Below are 19,417 nucleotides of genomic sequence, written 5' to 3'. Positions count from 1 at the left end.
AATGAATCTGAAAACATCATATACAAATAAATACGTGTGGAGGCTTGTGTACGTCTCTTGCTAAAAACTACAAAGCATATTAAGATTTCAGGTGGGAAATTACATTTCCCAATTTGCATTTTAGTGCCCTTTCCTTCTTTCTGAGGCTGGGACTCAGCATGGGTGACATCCCTCAATGGCCAGGAGAGGGTGCTAGAAGCTAGAATTAATGTTCTGTTTTCGTTTGCTTTTTTACAATAAATGATCTATATTTAAAGCAGAACACACCAATGTAAAATGAATCAGACATTTCGGGAGAAACGGAATTGTGGTGTGACCACGAGAAGCAGAAGAAAGCAAGGAATTATGGGACCACAAAGCAAACCCTTAGTCTCCGTGGCCAGAGGCAGAAAGGGAAAGAAAAGACCCCAGTGCACTGCAGGAAGGGAAGTCAGTCACAGCCTGCAGGCTTGTTCTTCCAACAACACACAAGATCCTGTTTAAAACCAACTTTAGCAACTTTTTGTTCAAGTCTAACTGGACTTAGAGCAACCATGGTGGACTGTCTCTATGCCGTGTGCATTCCTTGGTACCGCAATTGACTGTGTAATGGTTGGAACAGAAACGGGAGCAGAAGTGTGGAGTGACTTTCAGGACTGCCAGGGATCCATGGTTTGAACCATTCCCTCACACAAAGAGCCTACGCAGACGACCACTGGGCATGACCGGTGCGTGAGGCCATCACTGAGGGGACCTTCGAGGAAGAACTGGGAGCCCTTGGTTCCCACTGCGTACCTCTCTACTCAGTGACAGCACTCAGTGGATGCCAGATGACTGTGGTCCCTTGTTCTTGTTCTTATGAGAAAACGCTCTGTTGCCTTCCTTTAACTTTTTCTGTTGCCAGTTCACTAAATATGCTACAGCATGCTTTTGAGTTGTCATCCCACTCAATCATTTTCTCTGTTATGAACTGAGAACAGTTAAATAAGGCTCATTCTGATGCTGTTTTTAGAATGATGTACTTTGCATCAAGACAAAGTTAATTGGTAACATAGCAATATTATGGTCTGCATCAGAACCAACAGTCCAATGAGCCATGAACCCCTGAGTCATAAACAACAGGCAATTTACTTAAGGCTTCGGAGAGATCAGCAGACATGATTCTGGTTCTTGGTAAGGCTAGGGTCAGTATGTTAACCATAAGCCTGTGTTTCACCAGATGACAATAAGAATGCCTTATCTATACCTTCAAGGAAGAATAAGTATGTGAAAGTTTGACATTCAATAAAGGATGTTATAACCTCTAAAAGCAAATAATCTTTTACAAAAGGCCATTAGCTATCAACTCTAAAGAACTCCAAGAAATGGCTATTCCTTTTTGGGGTCTGCCGCTATTATAATTAATATGAATTGAATAAAAACTCTTCAAGAATTTTCTGTACTCTTTGCTTATGAGCACCAGAGAGTTATTCTTGAGCTTCTATAAGTATTTTGAACTTTTCTTCATGTTCTCTTGCATTTTATAGTTTAAGCATAAGTACCAATATTAAGTGCCCTTCCTGCTATATGAATGGTGATGTAGGTTTGGGTATTTGTTAGACTTAGATATCAAATCAAGCAAATCAATGAACAATGGTACGACAGTGCTACAGTGCTATTTTGTTGATGAATATTCCTAGCATGGTACACAGGGAACCAGTGGTCTTTCCATGCAGATCACATACTCCATCTCTCTGGCTCCTTGATATAGTTTTTACTTAAAATACTTTTTATGTTTGATGGGTTTATAGGAATAAAAGACCATTATAAGTTAGAAGTTGTGTGATTAGCTCTATCCTTTCCCCCCTCCAACTGATAGTGTGTTTGTGTATGTGTGTGTATATGTGTATGTGTATGGAATTTCTCCTGAGTTCTTTAAGACAAGTTACAGATGTTATGTATTTCATGTGAGAGAGTCTCTTGCCCCCATGCCTGGCTGTCTTCCCCGGGGCTCCTCAGAGGGGGTGGGCTTCAGTTTCCTTCCCCGCCCCAAGCAGAGCTTCCTTGGCCAAAGACTTCCGGAGCCTAGCCACAGCCATGCTCAAGAGCCCTCTCTACACGTTCGGACGGGCCTCACCCATGAAGGAACCAGCAGAGGAACCCAGGTGTGTAGGACCCGGGGCTGAGACCTCCAAGCCTGCTCAGATTGGGACTGGGCCTCTTCCACCCAGATTCCCCATTTTCCAGTAGCTAGGCAGTCACACCCAGGGACTGCCCCCAGAGCCCTGTAATCCCACCAACAGCCAACATACAGAGACTATAAAACCAAGCTCCTGTAAGACGTCTTATAGCCAACTTCTCTTGGGAGAATCGGGCAAGCTACCAAGAGTTTCCTGCCCACATGGGAGAGCCTCGCAAACTCCCCGTGACATATTCATATGCCAAAACCAGTAACAATGATAGGTCTCATTCCTCTGACCCTGAAAGAGCCTCCAATGTAGCACCATTGGAAAGGATGAGTAAAGAGAGGCTTCTAGAATCTCAGGGCTAGGACGAATGGAGACGTTACTCAGACCTCTCGAGAAATTTGACGATCAATGGGATGATGATGATGATGGTGATGATGAGATATCAATTCAGACTTCATGAACTACTTCCTAAGTGACGTTTCAAACTTTTTAAAAGATTCCAGTTTTCCCCTCTGTGGAACATAGATGATCATAAGTATGTTCAAGGTTGATAATAGGATTAAATAGCTGTGAGATTAAATTGGGCCAGGCAATGAAAATCTCATGTCTTGGATGCTTAAGGCTTTGAGTTTGATCCCTGACACCAAATGGTGCTACCAGGCGTGTTTTTGGTGGTTCCAGCACAAATACCAGCCCTGAAACAAGTAGCCCCCGGGGTGGTCGCAGGGCCCTGAGCACTGATAGACACCAGCCTGCGCCCCAGTTAGGGATTCAGCTGTACTTAAGAGTGTTTACTTAGATGACATGACACAGTTCCGGGTGTGCACTGGCCGCCATGGCCAGCGTCATTGTTGCTATGCTCCTTGATTTCCTAAGATGGCATGTCCTCACAATGGCTGTGTTTGGACGTCACTGTATTTCTGTCTTCTCCAGAGCACCATGTCCTCACAGAATGATAAAGTCTCAAGTCACGCTCTCCTCCAGGTCCCTTTGGTGGTGCTGCTTCCGAGAGGACCATCTCCTCTCAACCATCACCGGCTTCCCAGAGCCCAGCTTCTAGGCTAAGCCCAGGACGGAACATTGGCCGGGAGAAGTTGTGTAGGGAGCCATTTTACCTTACTGATCTTATCCTGTCACTATTTGTTTAATCACTAGCTAACCCCATGCCACACCTAGCAAAGGTTGCCACTCCTAATCTTACTGATCTTATCCTATCAGCATTTGTTTATTACTAGCTAAATCCCGTGCCACACCCTGCATTTCTATTGGGGGTCCCGGCACCACCTCCTCCCAGCAGGGAGGTATAAATACTGTAACTGCCATAGAATAAATGCCTTTTCTCCCTCCTCTGGGCTCTGCATCTGTTCATTCGGCTGCCCTACGAAGGGTTCTCCCTGCTGAACAGAACGAAGACTTCCACTTCGACTTCCACAAAATTGGAGGCCTGGCAGCCCTGCAGGACCCAGTGCTCTTTTCCCTGGGGAGCAGAGACAGCGGACAGCCACAGAGCCTGGGGACAGAGGCAGGGTGGAAGCTTAGGTGGAGACAGCTTTCTTCCCTGAGCCAGGTTTTTGTCCACGCCTACAGTGCTCAGGCCTTACTCCCATCTCTGCTCAGGGATCACTATTCCTGGCAGGTCTGAGGCCCATATGCAGTGCCAAGAATGAGCTAGGGGAGCTGGATGCAAGACAAGCACCCCACCTACTGCGCCATCTCTCTGGCCCCTGGCTGAGAGTTCTGGGCCACTCTCAGCTTCCCTGGAATTTGAAATTGGTCAACCATACCACCAGGCAAACACATCTCCTTCCTGGGAGCTGCATGACAGAGGAGCATGGTGGGGGCGGGGGAGTCGCGGCATATAGGGAGCAAAGGGGAGCACAGCAGACCATGGTGTGACACAGGCCTGTACAGGGGAGCACTAGAAACACACCTTCAACAGCTCATCTGGCCTTTCTCCCCTCTGACGTCGGTTCCTATTTCATTCCACTACTAAGCGATAGTTTCACAAGAATCTGTCATTGTTCCAGCACAGGTGCATCGATATTATGTTCATCTGCCTTTAATCGTCTTTGGACAGAGACCTACTAAATCCTGAAATCCTAGGAATGTACGGCAACTCATGATAAATAAACTATTTTCATATTGCTATAGGAAATGCCTCAAGCTAAAATAGGAACATAAACAATGATCTATATGCTAAGAACTTTCTTTCAGAAGCAAGGCTTCCCAGACCTCCTGTCATCGTGATAAACTTGGGTCTGGGGTCTCACCCATGGTTTTTGAGGCTTGATGCTGCCTTTGTGCACAGGGATCACTTCTGGTGGGACTCATATGGGGTGGCAGGGATCAAACGCAGGTTGGCTGTATGCAAGGTAGGTGCCGTCCCTATCCCACTATCGCTCCAGCCCCTCTACCACTGCAAATTGTTAATTTGGTGGGTCACATTGATGTCGGTGGGCCCCACGGGTGACTTATGTGAAGCAGGGAAGAGAAAGATAGTCACTTTCTCCCGATCCGCCTCTGCCACCTGGGACCCGGGTTACTGGGTTCTTGTCTCACCTCACAGAAAGGAATTTCAGTAGACAAGCAGTGAAGTATATAGATTTTATTTGGAGGTTTTTTAAGGTGTGAAGGGGAAGAGAGTAAGAGAGAGAGAGAGTAACGCACTCAAGAGAGAACACGGGCTTCTCCAGGGGCTGAGAGAGCCCCTACACACATCCTAGCACTAGACACGAAAGCATGAAAGCACACATCTCAAGAGGGGAGATGCGGGCGACACATATGCTCAGGCGCCACATGTGCTTGGCCACGTTGGCACAAGCAGCACATGGGCTCGGGCAGCATATGCACGTGCTTCCTTTGATCAAGGTGGCCTTTATAGGGTTTCTCCAACCTGCCCCCGCGTGGGGCTTCTTCCAGGTAAAAGCCCGTTGCTAAGGAAGTTACTGGGGAAGTTGGGAGTGTTGATGGTCTTCTTTGGGCTGGATTACTCAGATTGAGGGAGAGGTCTGAGGGAATTCGAGGAATTTCCTTCATGGGGAGGGGTCCAATCTCCTCAGGGTCCAGCTGAAGGTCTTATCAGGTCTGTTTTCTGTATCCACAGGGCAGATCAGTCGTAGGATTTTCCTCCCAGAAGTTCTGTTGACCTGAGTTTCGTTGCCGAGGGCCTTTGCCTATCTACCTGCCCACATCAACATCAGTCAGTGCTCAGATGCTGCACAAATTGTATATTTACCTATTATTGCACATTTGTTTTTATGTATTTTATGTCATATAATGTTATGAGATATGTAAAGCTCCCTCACTGCCACACAAAGAAACAAGAGAGTGGAGGTAGGTAGAGAAAGACAAGAATGCAGAGCAATGTGGAACAAAGCAGAGAAAGGGAACTAGGGCGGGAGACAGGAACAATTCCTAAGTTTAGCATTAGCAGCAAGTTCACTCCCTGGCTCTGCTTTCAGTGTAGGTGTGTCATTCTCCGGAACTACCTGCTCCTCCCTAAGGCCCCGGGAACCACTGAAAGCAGAGCCGCCTTTCTTGCCCTTTGCCCGCCCTCTGCTCGTGGAGACGGTATCTGTCTCCGAAAGCTTGACTTGCGCACCTGCCCAGCCCAAAGTCAGCCAGTTTTCATCTGAGACCTCGGGGTCAGTGAGAAGTGAAGGGACAGTGCGCAATAGAGCTCAGTGAAGCAGGATGGAGGTGCCGGGCGTGTCCAGACCTTTGAACTGTTACTTGCTGCTTTTTAGGGAATAGCCAAAAAATGAGTTTTATTTAGAGAAAATAAATTCAAATTATAAATCATAGCTTTATTTAATTTAAATTTAATAAAAATAAAATATTATATTTTATTTTTTCTCCTGTCCTAAACTCTTTATCCCCAGTGTATCAGTATTTTCTCTAAATAAATGTGTAGAAGTATGGAACATTATAATTATAGTTATTACTAATCCCATTAGTCGCAGAGGACGTGACTTTTGGCTCTTTCTTCTGTTTCCTTATTTCCCTTCCTCCCTCACTTTCTTCTTTTCCAATACCTTCATTTTTTCTTTTCTTTTTTTGTTTGTTTGGAGCCACATCCAGTGATGCTCAGGGGTTATTCCCGGTACTATGCTCAGGAATTACTCCTGAGGGTGCTTGGGGGACCATATAGAATTCCAGGATTGAACCCGGGTCAGCTGCAAGCAAGCACCCTACCTGCTGTAATATCACTCGGGCTCTCCTTCCTTCCTTCCTTTCTTCCTTTCTTTCTATTTTTCTTTTCTTCCTTTTCTTTCTTTCCTTCTTTCTGCTTTTTTTAATTTTTCACTTTTGTCTTAGTTTTAGGATACACAATCAATATACTATTTAAAATTATTTGAAATCATTCTCTATATATCCATATAACCTTTGAAAAATAGCCAGGTTTATTTATTTCTATTTGCATTTTACATTTTTGAAATTGGTTATTTATATTTAATTTGCTCAAGTAGAACAAAAACTTCCATGAATACAAAGTCAAAAGTCTGTTTCCTCTGCAGATTTCTCTTTTGTAGTAAATCATTTTATTTCATTTATAATAGTAAAATCATTTTATTCTATTAGATTTTCACACGTATAATTTATGTAAATTAACTTTCAGTTTTAAAGACATTAATATTCAGTTCACTATATGTGCAATATATATTATTTCCATTTGCTTTGATCATTTTGTTGAGAGATAATCAGTTTGTATGCATTTTAATCACTTTTGCTATCTGACCCCTGAGTTTTATGCCTTAAAAATATGATACATAAAAAGTCCTTACTAATTCTTTCAATGTTTTTGATTTATTAGTTAATACTTGTATCATTAACTGAGTATCTGGACTGGGGGGGCAGTTTGTGAACCACACGCATTGGTGCTCAGGGCTTAGTTCTGGCTCTTTGCTCAGGGGTCACTCCTGCCTGGGCTTAGGGGACCATGTGGGGTGCCAGGGCTCAGACTAGACCCATTGTGTGCGAATGCCTTACGTGCTGGACTATCACTCCAGCCCTTCTATACAGGATTTTTGATGTCATACTTACTGCAGCTATGAAGCAAAGCATGGGCCAGGGAGATGGCGGCGAGCAGAGGCCCTGAGGATACAGGGCCCTGAGCTTGATCGGCCACACCACTCTACCCTGCAAGCATTCCAGGAGAGCCCTGGCTCTGACGCCTAGAAAACACAGTGAAACAAAAACAAGAATGCATCCTCAATATGGATATAATTCTCTGTATTACAATCACAATAACAGCGCCTTGTTAAGTATTATCTTGAGTACCTGGAAGTGCTCAGGGTTTACTCAGCTCTGTGCCCAGGGGTCCGTCCAGGTGTAGCAGCCGCACCTGGCAGTGCTCCAGGGGCCGCAGGGTGCTGGAGGTGGAACACGGAGCCTCCTGCATCCAAGGCCTGTGCTCTACACACAGCCTGGTCCTTGCACGATCCTTACACACATCAACTCATTTAATCTTAACAAAAACCCACCAGCATTTTAAGAGATCAGAAGTTGAGGCAAGAGGGGTAAAAACACATTCTTAAAGTAATAAAGTTTTAAGTGGTAATTTAAAAAACATGAGATTTTATTAATTCAATTTAGATGGCCTTATATCTAATGAGGATGAATGTAGTTATACAAGTTTATTTCACAAGTTTAATGATCATTTATATATTTTTTGGTGTTAATTATTTTTTGTGCTCCTGGCCTATTCTTATAAATTTTATTGTAATTAATTAAATTAGTTTTCTTGTAGGTCTGTAAGAAGTCTTTACGACTATTTTAGTGATATTAGCTCTTTAAAAATATGTTGGAAGCCTTTGGATCCGGCTGTGGATCGAGCATGATGGAAGAGCCCAAGGGAGCGCCCTTGGACTCCAGGCAGCCCACTGAACTAATTCCGGCATGGGACCAGAGACCCCACGGTGCGCTGAAACAGTGGGACCCGGGCATCCCCCAATTCTCTTAACCTGTCTCTCTCTCTCAACTCCTCCCTCCTGAGCACAGCGCAGGATCCGCGGTTTTCCTGAGCGCAAAATGGAGCCGGCGATCCAGCTGAAACAGGGCGCTTTCGCGCGCTTGCGGGAGACCCCAGGGGGCGGGGGCGGCGACCCCCGCCCACAGCAGATAGATATTTAAACCCACCTCCCCCACGTGTGCTTCCCTTTGGATCCGGCTGCGGAGCGAGCATGATGGAAGAGCCCAAGGGAGCGCCCTTGGACTCCAGGCAGCCCACTGAACTAATTCCGGCATGGGACCAGAGACCCCACGGCGTGATGAAACAGTGGGACCCGGGCATCCCCCAATTCTCTTAACCTGTCTCTCTCTCTCAACTCCTCCCTCCTGAGCACAGCGCAGGACTTCTCCATCTTATGAGCACCATAAAAGGGTAAAAGTTTGTAGTGATGTTATTTCTGGTTGTACTTTCCCTGGACTTTATACAGAAACCCAAAACCGCGCGGCCTAATGTCATCTTAGCATCAGCAATATGTAATGGTTCGCTTTTAATGGGTTGGACTTTTGTGGGAGATCCTAACAAGAATAGTAAGTCTGTTGCTGAAATATTGAAGGCAATCAAAACGGTAGCCATCTCTCTAGACTAAACTAAGCTATATCCCCACGCCAGCTGAGAAGAAATTTTCTTCTTTCTCGGGAAGAAACGCGGCGTGTCGTCAAAGCAAACAGACCTGGTGGCGTGGGAATGGGATATAAGGGGAAAAATTATGTACATGGAACAGTGGGACGCTGGTGGAATCTCGAGCCGGAGCCGATACCAGCGCAAGACCTTCGGTTCCAGAAACTGCTTCCAGACACTCTACTAGTCTATCAACTAAGCCAGAGCCCCACGTCTGCTGATGACGGGAAATAACCATCCTTTTCGTTTTTTTTTTTTTTCCCTTGTCAGGCAGCGTGGCGATTACTAAACAGGCGTGAACTCGGTGGCGCGGGGCAAGGGGGAAAAAGAAAAGCTATGTAACAAACAGCGGGACTTAATATCTCTATATTCTTAGCAGTGGAGAACTATCAAATGCCTCCTTGGCAATAGGACTGCTTTTCTTTTTTGGGGGAAACCCCAACAACGGTAGTGAGTTGTGTGTTGAAACATGGAATGTAATCGAGATAAGGCATAAACGAAGTGAAACTTATCAAGTACAAGGGTGGGGACTGGGGAGGTGGGAGGGGGCGGCAGGTATACTGGGGGGGTTGGTGATGGAGGATGGGCACTGGTGAAGGGAGGGGTGTTTGAGAATTGTATAACCGACATAATCCTGAGAACTATGTAACCCTCCACATCTTGATTCAATAAAATTAAAAAAAAAATATGTTGGAAGGATTTTTCTTTTCATTTCCTAACCTTTTGCAACACTTTTTGGTAAATGCTGATTTAGATTAAATAAATTAATTTTTTTTCTGGTCTTTGCTTTAGATCTCAATTTTTTTAATGAAAAGTATTAGAATTTACAGTAATAAATTGCATGTGAACTATGAGTGAATAAGCCTCTTAAACCTCAGATAAAAAAAAAAGAGTCTTCAATGGAGCCAGAGAGATAGAACAATGGGCAGGGCACTTGCCTTGTCTGTGGCCAACCAGAATCCAACCAGGGTTGGTCTCTGATACCCCGTAAGTTCCCCTGAACCTGTCAGCAGTGATCCCCAAGCACAGAAAAAGTAGTGAGCTCTAAGCACTGTTAGATGTGACCCAAAAAAACTAAATAAAGGCTAAAAAAATGTCTTCAGATACTTCAATCTAATGGTGTGGGAAGTAAAATAAATAAACAAAATAAGCAAAAATAAACAAATGACAGTATATTGAACAAAAAAATTATTCACAATCAAAGAAACTTGAATCAAAATAAAATGACATCACATTCAATGGGAAAAGATATTTGCAAACCATATCTATGACAAGGGGTTAATAATAAAATGTTATAAAGAATTCATACAACTCAGTAATATCAACAAAAACGTTTGATAAATATGCAGAGGATTTGGGCAAACAATTTTCAAAAAAATACATCAGACAGCCAACAGTAATATAAGAAGGTATTTATTACATAATATTACTAGGGAAATTTAAATCAAAACAACAATAATAGCTGGTAATAGCTATTATTAAAAAGACAAGAAATCCTCTGTGTTGGAGAAGTTGTGGAGAGAGGGAACCCAGGTCTTCCGTTAGTGGGAACATAAATAACACAAATACAGTAATTTGAAGAAATACAAAGAGAAATGTGTACTCCCATAGTCTCTGAAGCTTTGCTTACTACAGCTGAGCATTGGGAACAGCCTAAAAGCCCATCAACATGTGATTGGGTAAAGATGCACACTACATTGTCACACTGGTCCCTTCTCTGTCTTACCTGCCCTCCAGCCCCCACACACTTGTGTAGATTCCAACCATTGTCCAGTCCTCCTGGCCCCGTTTTCTTTGATCACGCTGGATAAGAACTAAGTGTTGAAAATAGGGATACATACATACATGTGTGTGTGTGTATGATAATCTTTCAATCTGTGTGGCAAACCACAATGGCCAGAAGGAAAGAGAAAAAGAAAGGGGAGGAGGAGAGAAGTGGAAAGGAGGAGACAGAAAGAGAGACAGAGACACAGAGAAAGACAGACAGATATATAAGGAACAGAGAAAGAGAGAGAGAGAAAGGGAGAGAGAGAAAGAGAGAGAGAGAGAGAGAGAGAGAGAGAGAGAGAGAGAGAAAGGAAGAAGAAAACTGCCTGCCATAGAGAATAGAGGCAGGCTGCTGGGGTCGGGGGAGAAGTTGGGAGGTGATGGGAGGGAAACCGGGACCTGGTGCTGGGTAATGTACACTGGTGGAGGCACAGGTGTTGGAACACTGTATGACTGAAACCTAATCATGAACAGCTTTGTAATGGGCTATTTCATGGTGATTCAATTAAAAAAAATTTTTTTAAAGATGCAGTATATGCACACAACAGAATACTATTGAATTGTTTTTTTTAAAAAAGAGGAAAATCTTGTGGTTATAGATTGTGTTATGTGTGACATCTTATTATTAATGGTATTATAAAACTATAGAGTATAAAATTTAAAAACAGAGTTCCTGACATTTGCAACAATATGTATGGACCTAGAGGGCGTAATGCTTAGTGAAATAAACCAGATGGAGAAAGACAAACTCAATATGATTTCACTCAAATGTGGCATATAAAAAACAAACTAAGAAATGAAAATATAAAAATGAACTTTCAGACTAGAAAACCAAACTAGTATTAACCACAAAAGCAGGAAGAAGGGGAACATTAAATTAGATAAAAGGGGCAATTGTCTGGTGAAGGTTTGAAGGATTAAGCAGGACTTTGAATGGATCCCGGAGGAGACTCAAAGAACTAGAATCATGCTGGACACAGGGAGGCCGGGTTTCATTCCCAGGACCATATGGGCTCTGAGCACAGAACCAGACATAACTCCAGAGACTGCTGGGTGTGACCTGAGAGAAAGAGAGAGAGAGAGAGAGACAGAGACAGAGACAGAGAGACAGAGAGAGACAGAGACAGAGAGAGAGAGAAGGAGAGAGGGAGAGAGACAGAGACAGAGACAGAGAGAGAGGAGAGAGGGAGAGAGAGAGAGAGAGAGAGAGAGAGAGAGAGAGAGAAAGCCAGAGACAGAGACACAAAGAGAGAGGGGTAGAATTTGAATTTTAGTGGTACATTTAATGTAGACTACACAGAATATGCAGACACTGATGCATAATTATTCACACCTGAAATTATAGAATGGTATAGTGCAATGTTACCTCAATAAAAAATGACCTTCAGAAGTCTTGTCTGTTTTCACATTTATTACACCAGATCACTGTCTCTACTGAAATTTATTTGCCAGTGTCAAGGTAAAAATCAGTATTTGTTTCTCTATGGTAAACCAATTCCTAAAGAGAGTTTACTGAATGATCAATTATTTTCTATCTGATTTGAATGCACAGCTTTATCACATGGCAAAAGATAGTCTTGAGATTTTTCACTGTATTTCAAGATAGTGTGAGAACCAATTTAGAAACTATTTTGTTAAATGTCATCGGCCACCCTCCAGAACTCACAGCTGCTTCTCCTGGGAGGGAGCATAAAATGAGGCCCCCATAACCATACCACTGTACTCTGTGCCAGGGGTGCCCCAGAGGGGGGCGGGTGAGAGCCCTCCCCACCCCAAGGGACCCAGCCCCCAGCCCCAGCAGCTGACCTCCACTACCCAACCGCTGCCACGCTCCAGACCTCTTTCCACACGCTCAGGCCGAGCCTCACGCATGAGTAAGAATATTCCTGGACTGTGCGGCCACTTTGCAGCCATGGGACGGGACACATCATCATAAAGGGAATATATATATATATATATATATATATATATATATATATATATTGCCTTTCACGCAGCCGATCTGTGTTTGATTCATCCACCCCTCTCAGAGAGCCCGGCAAGCTACCGAGAGTATCCTGCCCGCACGGCAGAGCTACCCATGGCATATTGGATATGCCAAAAACAGTAACAATAAGTCTCTCCCTCCCTTTCTTCTTCCCTCCCTCCCTTCTTCCCTTCCTCCTTTCCTTCTTTCTTTTCTTCCTTCCTCCTATTTTGCGGCCACACTTGGAATGTTCAGGGCATACTCCTGGCTCTGTGCTCAGGGATCATTCTGGCACTGCCCAAGAGATCGTATGTGATGCAGAGGATTAAACCTGGGCCATCTGTATGCAAAGCAAGAACATTATCAACTGTACTATAGTGTCCCATCTTTTTCTTTTATTTCTTTTCTCTTTTTGACTATTGGAGACCAGACTAAAGCATGCTAAAATATTATTGCTACATCTTCATTTTGCTGTTGCTGTTCCCATTGCAGCCAATCAGACACCTTTCAAGTCAAGTCAGAAAAAACAAAGATGTTCATCACGAGGCCAGCTGGGTCATCCATCACCATCACTGGTGACATTCTGGATCAAAATGTTGACTACATCCACTGGTACAAATTCCAGGGTGAGAAGGTCCCACAACATCTCCTCTACTACAAATTCTTCAGCTACCAGACTGTGATGAATCCAAATACCAAAGCAGACAAGTACCAAGCTCATACAGGTCCAGCGAGGAGTTGTAAACTTGTGCTCCAAAATCTAGAAGCAAGTGATTCTGCTGAGTACTATTGTTCGGCCTGGGTGTCACAGTAACTCAGATTTCCCCCCCGCTGCAATAAAAAGTTTGCTGTGACTTCAAAGAGCAGCTTTGGTACATAGGTATGGCCCCTTGCAACTCTCCCTGTACTGTGAGGGAGGAAAAACTCAGCTTCCATCCCAAGTTCAGTGTCATCCTCATAATGTTCTGCTCATCCACCTGCCCCCATGAGCACTTTTCTAAAAATTCCTCACTATGGGGCAAGAACCTGGAAGTTTAGTTCATTCTTTTCTCCTAGCACCTAAGAGCTAGTAAGGCCATTCGGTCTGAAAAGGTCACTTAGGGTTGACCTGTTAGTGAAGACATCTCTAAGACAAACAGTATTAAATACTCACTCATTATCCAGAAATAATGTCAGGGAGTTGAGTTATTCATCGTTAAAAATGTGAAAAATGATAGAATACAAACTTTCTTCTATGTAGTCCTCAGCTGGTACCTTTCTTATCTTTAATTCAGTTATCTTTCAGACAAATTTGTTCTTTTAGACAATGATACTTCTCTCACCACAACTAGATGCTGCTGTAGATATGTCGACTGCTGTGTTTGAAATTTCAACCTACTGCCAGAATTATTGTTATAAGCAAGTAAAGCCATAATCTCTGTATTTATGCCAGTATCCCCTAATATTGATCATCAAGTCATAGGTTGGAATGAGTCTTATTGGAAATTTTTTTTCAAGAATTAAGAATAATGGACACCTTGGGTAAACATTCAGAGAACAGACACTACATATTAAACAGGAAAATCAGAGTGATTTTGATTGTCATTTTAGACAATGCTTAAGGATATAAAATTCATCTTTAAATATAAAATGCTGGATTCATATCTTTATATTATGTTTATTAGATCAATTAATCAGACATATATCTTGCTTGTCTTATCTACCAACATCCTACTAGAACTCTTTTTTTACCTGAAAAGGATTTTTAAATTTTCTTGCTTCACCCCACCAGATACTTCAGTTTTTACTAAGATTAGTAAACTTCTCAATCTTGAAGAATCCATCTTAGAGCAGTACAGTCTAGTGTTTCTCAAAGTGTGGTTCTAGGACCACCTATAATAGAAACATCTGGAGTCTTTGAATAAAAGAACAGATTCTGAGAGAACTCAAAGAAGTGAATTATAATCTTGGGTTAAAGGCTGAACTTGTGCATATTCCAGCAGCCTCCATAGTTGATTCTTATTTAAACTGATTTTTTAAGAATTGCAGTCCAGGCAGTAATAGAATGTAACATGTCATCCTGTGAAATAGGCCATTAATTAATTCACTTGATTAATGAATGCTTCTGGAAATGAGGCCCACAAATCCATCTTGACTTATAGTCTCCTGGTATTGCTACTCTAACATCACATTTCTGCCAGGTGTGGCAAAAGGAATTGTGGAGTGACTGGCTGAGCTTAAATGCCTCCTACTGCACAGTCTGTGGAGCATTCTGAGGCTTTGAGAAGGTCAGTTCTGCGTTGCTCTTCAGGTACATGTTCTCCTTGAAACGTCTATCTTGCTTGCTTGTCTCAACGTGTCTGCTTATTCACTCCACTCTAAAGAAACCTGTGTTTTCTCTCTCAAATGGGCGTTTCCTTTCTGTCTTCTCACATCTTTCTAAGTTTTCATTCAGTAAAAATAATTTTATTTCAAAGAAAGAAAGAGAAATAGAGGAAGAAAGAAAGGAAGAAAGGAAGGAAAGAAGGAAGGGAGAGAGAGGGAGGGAGGAAAGGAGGGAAAGGAAGGAAGGACAGAAAGAAAAGAGTAAAAAGAAAGAAAATAGGGAAAGGAAAATATAAAGAAGAAAGGAAGAAAGAGAGAAAGAAAGAAAGACAGAAAGAAAGAAAGAAAGAAAGAAAGAAAGAAAGAAAGAAAGAAAGAAAGAAAGAAAGAAAGAAAGAAAGAAAGAAAGAAAGAAAGAGAGAAAGAAAGAGAGAGAGAAAGAGAGAGAGAAAGAGAGAAAGAAAGAGGAAAGAAGGAAGGAAGGAAGGAAGGAAGGAAGGAAGGAAGGAAGGAAGGAAGGAAGGAAGGAAGGAAGGAAGGAAGGAAGGAAGAAAGGAAGGAAGGAAGGAAGGAGAGAGGGAAGGAGGGAGGGAGGGAGGGAGGGAGGGAGGGAAGGAAGGAAGGAAGGAAGGAAGGAAGGAAGGAAGGAAGGAAGGAAGGAAGGAAGGAAGGAAGGAAGGAAGGAAGGAAGGAAGGAAGGAAGGAAGGAAGGAAGGAAGGAAGGAAGGAAGGAAGGAAGGAAGGAAGGAAGGAAGGAAGGAAGGAAGGAAGGAAGGAAGGAAGGAAGGAAGGAAGGAAGGAAGGAAGGAAGGAAGGAAGGAAGGAAGGAAGGACAGGCATCTGCGTTTGGAGGCCGGCCGGGCGCCCCTGTCCACAGCGGAGGACCCGGCTTTCCCGGAGCCGGTCCCCCCTCGGGAAGCGTGCGCCTGGCCATGAGGACAGTGTTGGGCTGTTGGCGGGGACAGCAGGGCTGCCACGTCAGAGCCATGCCCCTCGCCAGCACTTGGGCCCCGCCCTGGCCCCTGCCCTCACCTCTCCTGCGCAGCCCCCAGACCTGAGCTCGCTGCACCGCATCTCTGTATCTCACCGCGTCTCTCCACCATGCCAGGGGGGCTCCTAGCTCTCCTCTGGGGCCTCCTGCTTGCAGGTAAGCCTCATCCCTTACCCCGGCTGGGGTGGGAGCAGCTCCGGGGCCGCTTCCCCAGGGTGCTCTCTCCCCGCAGGCAGCCAGGAGGCCTTCCGCCTGCTGCAGGACCCCGTGGTCGTGGGGCGCGTGGACACCTCGGCCAGCCTGACCTGCAAGAGCAGCACCGCAGTCCACTACATACACTGGTACCGCCAGCAGGAGGGCCGAGCTCCGCAGTGGCTCCTCAGTCTGTACATGTTGGACTCGGCTGTGCGTTTGAGTTCGGATCTGGGAGCAGATAAAGTCACGGCCCTAACGACCACGAAAGGCCGCAGCTGCAGCCTGGTGGTGCTGAAGCTGGAGCACAGAGACCAAGGCATGTACTACTGTGCCACAGGGCACACAGCGCCGCGCGCCGCCCGGGACCCTGTGCAGAAAGCTCAGGCCCACGGCTCCCGGACCTTCTGCCAGCAGGAACCTCCCGGGATGCTGGAGCTGGGCCGGCCTGAGGGACCCGGGGCGCTACTTAGGCAGCTTACCTCTCCAAACAGCGTTCGCCACGTACGGCAGGCCGCGCTGACTGTGGCTGCCATCAGAAACCAAGGGAAACTGTTCATTAATGTGTGTTCAGTAGTGCCATCATGTCGTATTAGATGACACTAGTCTTAAAACTAATTTTTCCTATTACTTTTTAAAAAATGCAACCTCTAGTTGTGGCTAGAATGATTATAATACAGCAGGTAGGGCGTTTGCCTCAAAGGTGGCCAACATGGGTTCAATCCCAGCATCTCATATGGTTCCCCCAGGTCCCTCATAAGTGTAGAGCCAGGAGTAAACCCTGACAGTGTGAGGTGTGGCCCACAAACCAAAATTTTTTAAAAAGAAACACAGCAGCTAGACATTTTAATTCGTGACTTTAATTGGAAATTTGCCTTTATTTCTCTTGGATGAATGTTCTTATAGACTCACAAATCAAGGCTCTGACCATCTCCCCTAAAGATGCACGAGTTGAAATATTTTGGCCAGTTATTTTAAGAATGAAGGGCTCTTCAGAGCTTCACTATAACATAATTGAAAGCTGAAACTGGATATCAATTCTTGATTCCAGTTTCCAAGATGATGTGTCAGCAATGCTGATCAGGGATTTCCCAGCCTGGGAAATAAATTCCTCCAGTGAGTTCATTGGTTTATAGAAAGTAACATTCTTCCCTCAACCCCTGGTAATCAGATAATCACTGAAATATGGCCACCAGAAGTCCTCAGTCACAGAAGGAGCCCTGACCTCACTCTTGTCTCATTTTTTGGTCTCCAGTGCCCCTTTCCTGCTGTTCCCAAATAGCAGAGGATAAAGAAAGATCTTTCATACAGGAAGCATGGGTCTGGTTCCCAGATAAGGTACACAGGAGAGAAAGAGAGGGGAAGAATCCATCTGGGGGTGTTAAAAAATCAAGCAGATAGCCAAGAAGTGGGTTCTGTTTGTCCCCACATAGTAAAATAAGTTGGCAAGTAGGAAGAAGATTTTTAACTAGTTTCTTTGATTTCACTCTCCACAAAGCCACCAAGAGATTCCTCCTCTAACAGAACAGGATGTGGCCAGGCTTCCCCAGCAATGGAACAGGAAACCGGGCAAGAGTGAGATATTATTGGTTAATTTTGTACTTTCTATTCTTTTTATTTATTTCTTTTTGGTTTGTGGACCATGCCTGGAAGAGTTAGGTCTTATTCCTGAAAACTACAGTTTTGGTGGCTATCATAAAGTAGCAGATACAAACAGTTGAAGACTATGAAACTTTATATCTGAAACCCATGTGGTATTGTACACTAGCATTACCTCTGTTAAAATGGATGGAGAAGGGCAAGCATCATCCTCAATGGGGAGAAACTAAGAGGCTTCCCTCTAAGATCAGGGATGAGACAAGGATGCCCACTCTTGCAACTTCTGTTCAATATAGTACTGGAAGTACTTGCAATAGTGGTTAGGCAAGAAAAAGGTATTTAGGGCATTCAGATAGGAAAGGAAGAAATCAAGCTCTCACTATTTGCAGATGATATGATACTATACCTAGAGAACCCTAAAACCTCTACAAGAAACTCCTAGAAACAATAGACTTGTATAATAAAGTTGCAGGCTATAAAATCAATACCCAGAAGTCCATGACTTTCCTATACAGAAATAATGAGAGGGAAGAAAGTGACATGAAAAAAGCAATCCTGTTCACAATCGTGCCTCAGAAAAACAAGTATCTTAGAATCAGTTTAACTAAGGAGGTAAAGGACTTGTACAAAGAAAACTACAAAATGATACTTCAAGAAATAATAGAGGACACGAGGAAATAGAAAGATATTCCCTGCTCATGGATTGGGAGAATTAACATGGTCAAAATGGCAATACTCCCCAAAGCATTGTACACATTCAATGCGATCCCTATAAGGATACCCATGACATTCTTTAAAGAAATGGAGCAAACACTCCTGTAATTCATAACAATAAGCCCCCATGAATAGCTAAAGGAACTCTTCGGAAAAAGAATATGGGAGGAATCACCCTCCCCAACCTCAATCTCTACTACAAAGTGCTAATAATTAAAACAGCATGGTGCTGGAACAAAGGCAGTGCTGCAGACCAATGGAACAGGGTTGAATATCCTGACACACACCTTCAAGTATATGATCATCTAATCTGTGATAAGGGAGCAAGAAATGTGCATTGGAGCAAGGAAAGCCTCTTCAACAAATGGTGTTGGCAAAACTGGACAGCTAAATGCAAAAAAAAATGGGCTCAAATATCTACCTAATACCATGTACAAAAGTCAGGTCAAAGTGGATTAAAGATCTCAACATCAGACCAGAATCCATAAGGTACATGGAAGACAAGGTCAGCAAAACCTTCCATGACATTGAAGCTAAAGATATTTTCAAAGATGACACGCCACTGGCTAAGCAAGTGAAAACAGAGATAAACAAATAGGACTATCTTAAACTAAGAAGCTTCTGCACCTCAAAAGAAACAGTGACCAAAATACAAAGACAGTCTACAGAATGGGAAAGGATATTCACCCGATACCCATCTGATAAAGGGTTGATGTCAAGGATATACAAGGCACTGGTTGAACTCTATAAGAAGAAAACATCCAACCCTATAAAAAAATGGGGGGATGGAAATGAAAGAAATTTTCTCAAACAAGAAATCCGAATGGCTAAAAGACACATGAGAAAATGCTCTACATCACTAATTATCAGAGAGATGCAGATTAAAACAACAATGAGGTATCATTTCACACCACAGAGACTGGCTCACATCCCAAAGAACAAAAGCAACTGGTGTTGGCATGGATGTGGGGAGAAAGGGACTCTCCTTCACGGCTGGTGGGAATGCCGACTGGTTCAGCCCTTTTGGAAAATAATATGGACGATTCTCAAAAAATTAGAAATTGAGCTCCCATTTGACCCAGCAATACCACTCCTGGGAATATATCTCA

General features: G+C 43.8%; 2 gene segments (V, D, J or C); both read left to right on the top strand.

The window, feature by feature from the left end:
• The first annotated feature begins 533 nt into the window (after window positions 1-533).
• On the top strand, window positions 534-14,374 carry LOC129402353 (T cell receptor gamma variable 8-like). The segment is given in 3 exon segments: window positions 534-568; window positions 13,001-13,233; window positions 14,280-14,374. Coding segments are annotated over 3 exon segments (363 nt in total).
• Window positions 14,375-15,718: 1,344 nt separating this feature from the next.
• Window positions 15,719-16,595, top strand: LOC129402349 (T cell receptor gamma variable 8-like). The segment is given in 2 exon segments: window positions 15,719-15,959; window positions 16,036-16,595. Coding segments are annotated over 2 exon segments (606 nt in total).
• Window positions 16,596-19,417: the final 2,822 nt, after the last annotated feature.

This window comes from Sorex araneus, chromosome 1, assembly GCF_027595985.1.
Source record: "Sorex araneus isolate mSorAra2 chromosome 1, mSorAra2.pri, whole genome shotgun sequence".
NCBI classification, from domain to species: Eukaryota; Metazoa; Chordata; class Mammalia; order Eulipotyphla; family Soricidae; genus Sorex; species Sorex araneus.
Note: the sequence above shows the minus strand (reverse complement) of the source record. Positions and strands in the feature narration are given on the sequence as shown.